Consider the following 11,124-nt stretch of genomic DNA (forward strand, 5'->3'; position numbering starts at 1 on the left):
AAAGCTTAAATCATGCATTCAACAACCCATGCTCTCCAATAGACAGATCATTGAGACCAAAACTAAATGGAGAAACAAAGAAACTAACAGATATCATGAATCAAATGGACTTAACAGATAGCCACAGAATATTTCATTCAAACACAAAAGAATATACCTTCTTCGCAGCACCTCACGGAACCTTCTCCAAAACTGACCATATACTTGATCACAAAGCGAGCCTTAATAGACATAAGAAGATTGAAATAACCCCTTACATCTTCTCAGAGCACCATGGATTAAAACTGGAACTCAGCAACAACAGAAACACCGGAAAGCCTAAAAATTCATGAAAACTGAATAACTCCCTACTCAATGACCCCGGAGTCAGGAAATAAATAGTGAAAGATATTAAAGACTTTCTAGTATTCAATAAAAATGAACATACAACATGCCTACACTACGGGGCACAATGAAAGCAGTGCTAAGAGGAAAGTTCATAACACTAAGCCGCTTCATAAATTGGAGAGATCACACACTAGTAGCTTAGAAGAACACCTAAAGCTCTAGAAGAGAAGGAAGCAGACACACAAAAGAGGAGCAGATGACAGGAAGAGAGGAAAAAAAAATTATTTTAGCTTATAGTTTCAGATCACAGTCTATCACTGAGGGAGGTCAGTGCAGAAACTTGAATGAACCTTACTTCCTGGTCTATACAGCATGACCTCTGGCCCAGCAACACATTTTGCAGCCAAAGAGATGCAGTAGGGGAACAGGAGAATGGTGCTTACTATCTGGCTTGCAGGTCAGATTATATTGATCTCCTTCTTATACAGTTTAGGACCACCTGCCTAAGGATGGCCTGGCCCATAGTGAGCTGGACCTCACGGCAGTAGTTAACAGCCAAGACAATCCCCAAAGAAAAACCTATGAGCATCCCCCTCCCCCACAGGCCAAAAATCCACAAGAGCTCAAAATACAAAGAATAAGTGTCTCTACAGTGCAAAATCCAACTGAAATATCTACAATGCAACCCCAACACCTAAGACTCAAGGAAGACACATAGGAGGTGGCAGAAAGATTGTGAGAGCCAGAGGACTAGAATCTCTGCTGCTATACCCATTCCCCTAGAAATGACAAGGAAATGCAATCAGGCATCTCAAAAATATGGTTGCTTGAGCAAAACTAACATCATGATAACATCAGTTGGCACAGCAACATGGGTAAGGGAGAGTCCACATGCTTCAGCTCCTACATGAAGATGTTCAGGTCATAAATGCTGAGACAGAGGTAAGATCAGCTTCCTCCAGGGACAAGGTTCCACACAGATTTTCCAAACCCACCTTCTCAGTCCTGAACACATATCCAAATGGACAGAATAAAATGGAATCGCTAGGTTGCATGGCTACAAATACATACATACATACATACATACATACATACATACATATACACATATAGATGGAGAGAGAATGTAGAGTGAAAATCCTTAGAGAAAGAGAAGATTGGCAGAAGTGGAGTTAGAACAAGGTATGGTGATGAGTTAAGATTTTCTTAGTAACTTCAATCTCTTCCCCTGTGAGAATTCTACTGAACAGATCATTTAAAGGGATGCAGGCAAGCACAGGATGGCAGGCTCTAAATAGCAGCACAGAAAACCTGCTGTGAGAGGCTTGTTGTGGCACTGGGTAAGGTATTCACTTACACACACACACACATGCAACACACATACACACTGTTTCCCTTTCTGCAAATAATGTTTTACACTTTTGGTGTGGTTTACTAAGCACTAGAAGCCATCATTTTGTCTAGTGAACTTTATAGCAGATATTTCCAATAATCAACAGCAGTTATGAGCAAAATGAAGCTCAAATATTACACAGCAGTCTGCCCAAATTCCCCGCAGCTAATAAGTGGTAGATCTGGAGCTTCATGTCAAGTCCTAGTCCTCAGGAGGGAATATTCAAGAACTGTGGCATGTCCATTTTGTACTAAGCAAGAAAGCACATGGAATTTACCCGGCACCTTCCCTCACACAGTGGGTCCAATTCTCCTGTACTCCATAAAGACCAGCTGCACACTCTGAGGTTGCAGTGTCTCCCACACGACAAAGTTCATGGAGTCTTCTGAGGTATACTGACAGTGTGGTCCTAATGACAGCTCTCATGGCTTCTCACAGGCATCCGTGGTCTGTCACATGTCTTACTGCCAATGGGAACACTGTGTGTTATGATGGGAGGGTGGAAGGCAGAGAGAGGACAGCCAGAGCTCACTGTGCCATGTTCCCTACAGCAGCTTCTTCCCATCAGTGCCTTGTTTCTACATCTCATGACATTTCTGCAGTTCTAAAAGGGCAGAATATAGAGCCAAGTTTCACTTAGAAAAAAAAAAAATTCCACCTTGCCAACAAGGCTGAGGATGGTATCTTAGGCAGTCTTCTGTTCTCCAGCCCAGAACACCCCTGAATCATATTTGACATTCTTTCAGGAACCACTGTCACATCTGACATCTGTAGATCAAACACCACAGTGATCTTCCTGAATGCTCCCTGCCACGATTATCATCACAAAGTTCTAATTTCAGATCAGTAAGGATAATTCCTGCTACCACCAAGCCTTCTAGACATTCTACTCATGAGCACTAGAGGGCAGCAAAGAGCACAGCTCAAATTTCAAAGTACTTCAAGAGACTGAAATAGAGATGAGCTAGAGATTCAGTCAAAACTTTTGTTTTAATTTTATTTTCTTTTCCTTTTTATATTTTCAGTGTCAAAATGCAAATATTTCATGTTTTCCTTCATATGAGGTCCCAGATTTTAATGCTTATACATATATAGCTAAGTGGAGGAATGTCATTCTCCATGGAAATATAAAAAGGTAATTAGTAAGGGAATAAAAGATCTTAAGGAAAGGCAGAAAAAAGAAAATAAAAAGGGAAAGAAGCAGAAAACACTAAGAGTAATAAAATACAGGTGATACAAAACTAGAAAGGGCTCAATGGGGGAGTCAGGGAGCCAGAAGAAAGGACACAGAGAAGGGGGTGCAGAAGTAACGCTGATGGTCATCTAGGGTTTTCAGAGTCCATTCCCTGGACAGACATAGGACTGGATGTCAGGGACAGACAGATGCACCTCAGCGGAGGAGGAAGTAAAGCTTCATCCCTTGGGAATAGGAGATACCAGAAGACTGAGAGTTCAGTAAACTGGTTCTGAGCTGAGTCTTTTGTAGCCCTCTTGGTCCTCTTTCCTATGTTCATCTGTTTAGACACCCACATCCTTACCTTCCAGCCACTTCTCTACAAGTGTCTTCTAGGACCTAGAAGCCTCCACCTCAGGGTCTGCTTATGCTTTCCCATCCACCCCATCCCTCCTTTAACTCTTTCAGAAGTTCATTTGCATTCTGTTTTTTTTTAATTTAATTTCATTTTATTAATTACACTTTATTCACTTTGTATCTCCCCAAACATCCTTCCTCCTCCACTCCAGGTCCCACTCTCCCTCCCCCTTCTTCACGAATGCCCCTCCCCAAGTCCACTGATAGGGGAGGTTCTCCTCTCCTTCCTTCTGGTCTTAGTCTATCAGATCACATCAGGAGTGGCGGCATTGTCTTCCTCTGTGGCCTGGTAAGGATCTCCCCCCTCAGGAGGAGGTGATCAAAGAGCAGGCCAATCAGATTATGTCAGAGGCAGACCCTCTTCCCATTACTATGGAACCCACTTGGAGACTAAACTGCCATGTGCTACATCTGTGCAGTGGTTCTAGGTTATCTCCATGCATGGTACTTGGTTGGAGTATGAGTCTCCGGGAAGATCCCTGTGTTCAAATTTCTGGTTCTGTTGCTCTCCTTGTGGGGTTCCTGTCCTCTCCAGATCTTACTATTTCCCACTTCTTACATAAGATTCCATGCACTCTGCCCAATACCTGGCCATAAGTCTCAGCGTCTGCTTTGATAGTTGGCAGGGCAGAGCCTTTCAGAGGCCCTCTGTGGCAGGTTCCTAGGTTGTTTCCTGTTTTCTTCTTCTTCTGATGTCTCAAGTACATAAAAAGGACATTTGCTCAACCATGTTTGTAGCAGCTTTATTTGTAATAGCCAGAAGCTGGAAACAGCCCAGATGCCCCTCAACTGAAGAATGGATGCAGAAATTGTGGTACATCTACACAATGGAGTATTACTCTGCAATTAAAAATAAGGAAATCATGAAATTTGCAGGTAAATGGTAGGACCTGGAAAGGATCATCCTGAGTAAGCTGTCCCAGAAGCAGGAAGACACACATGGTATATCCTCACTCATATAGACATATAACATAAGATAAACCTAAAATCTGTACATCTAAAGAAGTTAAACAAGAGAGAGGACCCTGACTAAGATGCTCAATCCCCATCCTGAAAGGATTCTGTTTTTTGAGCCAATAAAGCATTTAAGACATAATAATTTTGTAATGAACTACTTTCCTTTTCCTCACTTGGAAATGTGTGTGCTAGAGCCTGATCTTCATGGAAGGAAAATGGAAAGATTTAGACCACGTCTTCCCCGGTGGCTGCCTTTGAGTAAAGACTCCCAGGAAGTGCAGGGCATCACCTGGCTGGGACGTGATGGGACAGCACTGTGGGCAGACAGGGCAAAGGACAGGGACACAGGCTCTGAAGGGGGAATGTGCCCTGTGTGCTTCTGGGAAAATCTTTCCCTCTGGATCCTTATACATCACAGCACGGGACTGCAGAGAGCTTTGCTGAGAAACTCAGCACTGTTAACAGCTGAGTTAATGATTTTTTAATCTGTTGCTCCTTGGGCCATGTGTATTTAGGCTTGTCATCCTTTTCTCCTTCCCTTAGGTCAGATGCAACCAGTAATCTCACCATAACTGAAGCATCCAGCCACCCTGCTCCAAGCTACTGCTCCTCATCAGAAACAAAGAAACAAAAAACAAAGCAGAAGAAAAACCCCTACACATTAGGCACTGCTCTTGTGCTACATTCTGGCTGATATTAAAGAAAGATGCTATTGAGTTAGAAAAAGCTGTGTCTCAATCCTGAACACCAAAAATGAGAAAAGTAAGAGCCTTCATACAAGGTTATCATGTCTGAGTTGGATTGTGAAATATGTAGTCTTTCATATATGTTAACAGTAATGAAAAGTAAGTCAACCATCTTTTTCTCAGTAAAACCTTTCTTTTCTTCTATATGGGGTTCATATAGGCTTTTTCTTCATTGCAAAAATATTTTTTAGTGTGCCAGTGAACTTCCCAGTGTAGAAAATTTGTTGTTGTTTTGTTTTAGGCAGAATGTAGCTGTTATGTTGAGTGAATTCAAACTGGCAATCCTCTGTCTCACGTGCATACACAGCAGACAGATGCCACTGAATCCAACTGAGAAACTTTTAACAAGGACAATTGCAAAGAAGTTCATAGGATGTTAGTGATATGTATTTACCTTTCCTTAAAATTTGTTTCCCTTGCTGACTTTTCTGGCTTTTAGTGAAATACCAGCCTTTTTTTTTTTCAGAGTAGAGAATTTTAATTTTACATTTGTTAACAGATTTTGTTTTTTTTTTTTTTTGTATTTAGTGAGTTCTCTAAGTATTTCCCAAGCCTTGCCTTGCCTGCCTGGATTTCTCCCTCCAAAATCAGAGAGATGAACTTGCAGAAGCCGTTATTAGTTTTGAAGATTCGTTTGCTGGGTTTTTTATGTAGGAGGGTTTGATAAAATCACAGTGAGGCAATGCAGTCTCAGATCCTTACGGATTAGGGGTCCATGGGAAATTTCATGTCATTTAGTGATTATTTTGTTGAACTGGGAGCGCCATAGTGCCATGCACTAACATATCAAAGGTCTACTCTCTATTGCTATGTAGTTGTTCTCTTCATCTTTCTGTCTGGCTGTGGTCTGAAATCTCCTCTTTCAGATATGAGACTTGCTGTGTCATGTTTACAGCTTTCATTTATTTGGCATGTTGATCTCTAACCTTTGACTACCAGTTTTAGATGTTCTTCTTTATGAAAGATGCTTCCTGGAAACACAAATAGTTGGCATTGTTTGTTAAACTAGACAGTTATTCTGTGACGTCTAATTGATGGGTCAAAGAGATTTCTTTGAAATGGGGGCTGGAACTTAGACACAATACTTAGAATCATTTGCTATATTTGCAAAAGAATCAGATTCAGTTCCTGGCATTCCATAGTAACTCATTCCCTTCAATAACTCCAATGTCAGGGAATCTAATGCCCCTTCTAGCCTCCATGAAAACCAGACATGCACACAGTACACACTTGTACATGCTGTACACTCATGTTATTAAAAATCTTTACATACACATTCAGAAACACATTTCTCAGAATTTCTTTCCCCATGTCATTTTGTTTTGGGGTGAACATAGAAAAAGCAACATTAGAAGACTTAAAGCATAGGTGATTTTTTTATATTATATATTGTATAATTTATATCATAGCTCTACAGATTCAGGCTCCAAGCACATGTGATGTCAATGAGGTGCCAGATCCATTTACCATTAACCCTCTTCTCCTCACTTATATAGCTTCTGTTTGTCTTGGGTCAAGTCTGTGTGTATCTTGTTGGCAAATGTGATGGCTTCTAAATTTCCCCAAAACTAGAGAGATTGAGGTGTGGTGGATCATCCTTCTAGACATCAATTTTCTTCTGGGTCTCGCTGTATTTTCACAAGTCCCAGTACATCCATGTGCTGCCCTCATGCAACTGTCCTTCCCAATTGCTGCTCTAGCTGACCTCAGTACCTCAGGCTCAGTACCAGATACAAAGACAAAGATTTGTGTGGATAACCCAAGAACCTCCAGTATTTCACATATGAAGTTCTTATCAGATGTCTCTGACCACTTTACTCATGATGGCTCTGCTTCTCTGAGTGTAACTTCACAAGAAAATTGTGTTCTTTACTCTTTCAGATAACTCCTCTCAGATGTGTGCTGTTGCCAATATGAATTGAAACTAACACTTTAAATTGTTGTGATGCCATATTCCCAACTGTAGGAAGCACTACACATCTTCTCTGTGATCTATTTTTAACTAAATGCTTTCAAGACAAAGTATTAAAAGAAAACCACTCATCATAACTGTCTCTGAATTGCCTAGGATGAGGTTTTACTTAGAAACTCACTACTGATGCAGACCACAGAGGAAGCATCCACAGTGAGACTTCCTGTTCAGCATGTGCAGGTGTGCTTCTAGGCTGGGCTCCTCCGATGGGCAATGCTTAAGGAGACCCAGTTTTTGTTCAGCTTGTGCTGTTACTTCAAACACTGTGGGTCACCTCCTGGAGGGCACAGAAATACATCCCCAAATCTTCTAGCTGTGAGGCTGAAATGACAAGGCTGATGGACTTGGCTGATTTCTTCAGTGTGAAAGAATAGTGGCCGTTCCTTTCATTCTGAATAGAAGAAGAACTCTGGCAAATAAGGAAAATCATCTCTCCAGTAACAAGCTGCTTATACCAAAAGAGATGGTAATAGTAATAACTTGTCTCATATGAACAGTCCAGGGTGACTTCTCTGTACTGACTGCTTGTAGTTGACTGGACCTGAGTGACTTTCTGGGCCACATTGAATCCTGCAGAACAACCAGAGGAAAGAATAAAAAGCCTATTCTATGATAGTGTACACAAAGCAGTGTAGGAAAAGGGCCCCTTAAAATCCAAAGACAAACTTAACTTAAGACATTTCTGCTCACTTTTCTCCAATCCATTTCCACCCTCATGTCAATGTAAATGGCCATTTGCTTGGGACAATACTTCCTACAAAATATCCTCAGATATATATGAAATGTCCATACCAGAGAAGGTCAAGGCCACCAACACACAGAGCAGGCTGCAGGGAGGCATGTGTCACAGGGCCCTCTGTGTGAGTGTGTCAGCTCTGCCTCAGCTCAGTGTTCAGTGTCTGAGGGCCAGGCAGTGAGCACGTGTACCTCCTGTGTTTCTTACAATGCCTTAAGCAGGAAATGTGGTTTTGTGTGATCATAAGCTACAACCTCCATGTACAGAGAGAAAAGGGTAGCTCACCACAGGCCTCTACTTGCTTCCTTGTCTGATCAGGAGCTTGAGAAAATCGATCCCTGCTGAGGGGGAAGTAGCTTTGCACACATGGGTGTTATTCAGGGAGATGATTTTGGGAACCAAAGTAAAATTCATCATGAGCTATGTGTGATATGTAGTTCACTGCAGACCATTGTCTTCTGTTATCTTCTCTCCATCCATTGTCTAATTGTCTATTTAAGCTTAATAAAAAAAAAATAATTAAGTCCTCTTGGACCCATGAATTTCCCTTTGAAACACTGGTATCTGAAAGAGTCTTCCTCCTTTGCTCAATGCCAGGGTCTATCCAAATTCTGTCCCATCAGCATTCCAGAAGATCCCCATCACATTTGCTTATGCCCTGGCAAATTGTAACAGGAATAAAATAATAGTCTTCAGGGACTAAGAAGATGTTTAGTGTGTCGGTTGACAGCTGTACATCATTAGTCCCTTTGTGTGGATCTCCAGGACCCATGTAAGAATCCAGAAGCTATGGCTGCCCCTGCAGTCAGGGCTCTGAGAAGCATAGACACGAGGATCTTGGGGTCTCACTAGTCAGTCATTGATGAGCTTCAGTTTAAGTAAGAGTTCCAACAAAAAGAAATAAATAAACAAATGTGACAAAAAATGAGAGTGGTAACCATTGATGACCACTGGTTCACACACACACACACACACACACACACACACACACACACACATTCATACACAGTTGGTTGGGAAGTTACAATAATTTTTAAACCCACTGCTAAAAAAAAACTTACTCTCTTTTAAAAGTTTACCATTAAGTTGTACTCACAGGATGTGTTCTGTTCTCTCCACACAGAGAAATCTCCTTGTTACATGTCCTAGAAGTTTCTGTAACATTATACTGTCATATTCCATCTCACTTGTAAACTTTCTGTATTTTAATTTAGAAACCAGTCTCATGATAAGCATGGCAGGTCTCCCTGTGACTTGAGCATATTATATGTCTAAGATACATATAACCAGCAAGCATTAGAGTCATGTTACCACATGGGTTAGTGGTTGAATGTTTTTGTGTGTACAGCTATATCACCATTTAGAATATAGCTCTTAATCCTTGAACTGCTCTCATTATCCCAATGGAGGAAATTACCCAAAAGGCAATCAGAAGAGAAGATACAAACAAGGTCTCTGTAAGAGCTCCAGTTCTTTCTATAAGAAAAAATAGCAGGTCAACATGTACTTCAGGGAATAGTTTCTGGGATCAGAGTCACAAAACAAGAGGTAGTAGAAGAGTTCATTGGTCATATAAATTCCCAATGACGTGGTTATCAAAGGAGATTAATGTAGAAGGAAAGACTATGTGATTTCTATCCCAGAGGCCAAAGTCAAGGTCTCCTGACACTGGCTGTAACAACCACACATGAACAACTTCACTGACAAGAGTGTAGGGAACAGGGCCTTCATAATTTGTAGTTGCTGCAAACCAAACACACAGAGAACTATTTCTATAACCATGGAATAAAAGAATCCTCTAGGGACTGGGGAAGATGGATCAGAGGATAAGAGCACTGACTGCCCTTGCAAAGTTCCTGAGTTCAATTCCCAGCGACCACATGGTGGCTCACAACCATCTATAGTGAGATCTGGTGCCCTCTGCTGGTCTGCAGGCATACATGCAGACATAATACTGTATCAGTAATAAATTTTAAAAAATGAAAAAACAAATCCTCTAAACCAGTTAAGGAAATGGATCTGAAACTCCAGCTGTTCTTGAGGAGCAAACAGAGAATGTAGAAAATGCTGAGACTTCATCTTGATCTGTCTCTGGGCTGAGGGAGTCTAACCCTTAGACTCACAGTGCCCCCTGTCACCTGGTCCTGCATACCCTCTAGGCTCAGCCCCGCTGCAGGCTTTGCTGGAGCCTCAGCTGCAGGTTTGGGTCTGGGCTGCAGGTGTCTGCGAAGCACTGTGCACTTGCTGCACAGAAGTAGGTGGCTGAGTCTCCAGGCTGAGAGTCTGCGATGTGCAAGGAGAGCTGTTTGTCGCTCTTACTGAAGAAGACTGTGAATCGTCCTTCTTCCTTTTTATTGGACACTGAACGTATGGCTATCAGGAGAGCAGGGCCTTCACCAGGGAACTGCTGGTACCATGGGAAGTAGTCAAATGCGCTGTTCTCATAAGTGCAGTTCAGAACTGTGGTCCCTCCTTCCCAGACTGTCAGAGATTTCAGACTTTGTCTCACCTGCTGCTGATCGTGTCTTTCCTTCTGCTGGCCACTCACCCCTGTGCAAGGAAACAGCAAATGGTGTTAGGTTCCTGAGGATGTACTGTCTGCTGATGGTTTCAAGACTAATGACTTGTCTGGTGCCCCAATTCCCTCCTGCCTCCAAATCAACCACATATGTGGTTTCTCCTCCATGACTCACCAGCTAGGTGAAGGCCTAGGACTAAAAATAATGCTTTCAGGACCTTGTCCATTCCTCCTAGACTGAAGATTGGGGAGAACTCAGGTGGCCTTTTCTCTCCCACAGAACACTGACTCCAACTTCACAGGCACCTCAGTTCTTTCAGCTGGCTCCACCCTTCACAAGCACTCCCTAAAGCTATTTCTCACAGAGGAAGCACTTCTCCTTTGATTTCAAATTTGGTATTGCTAAAAATAGAGTCATGAGAATCACAAATCTCCTCATTATAATTCTTCCATCACACACTGATAGAAATGTGGGTTAATATAGACACCCAGAATAGTGTGGATTTTCTGATAGAAAAAAGAAGAGAGTGGGAGGAAGGCAAGGAGGAAGAAAAGACAGAAAGCAGAAAGGAAGCAAGGAAGCAAGGAAGGAAGAAAGACCAATGATCCAACTAATATCACTTATGGGCATTTATCCAGGAGAAAGAGGTCGTTTCATGAGAGAGACACCTGCACATGCATGTGTGTTATAGCACCATTCGTGACTGGCAAGATGTAGACACAGCCTAGGGACCACCTGTCAACCAATGAATGGACAGAATATTGTACCTGAAGGTACAGAGTCATATTCAGCTGCAAGGAAATATGAGTTTCTGCCATCTGTAGGAAAGTGGATAGTATTGAAGGACACAATGTTAAGCAAAATAAAGCAGACCTGTAGACAT

General features: G+C 41.9%; 1 gene segment (V, D, J or C); it reads right to left on the reverse strand.

Moving 5' to 3' along the window:
* Positions 1-9,883: 9,883 nt before the first annotated feature.
* Positions 9,884-10,467, reverse strand: LOC132656596 (T cell receptor alpha variable 23/delta variable 6-like). The segment is given in 2 exon segments: positions 9,884-10,272; positions 10,416-10,467. Coding segments are annotated over 2 exon segments (441 nt in total).
* Between the last annotated feature and the right edge of the window lie 657 nt (positions 10,468-11,124).

The sequence above is a fragment of the Meriones unguiculatus genome, chromosome 9, assembly GCF_030254825.1.
Source record: "Meriones unguiculatus strain TT.TT164.6M chromosome 9, Bangor_MerUng_6.1, whole genome shotgun sequence".
Classification (NCBI taxonomy): Eukaryota; Metazoa; Chordata; class Mammalia; order Rodentia; family Muridae; genus Meriones; species Meriones unguiculatus.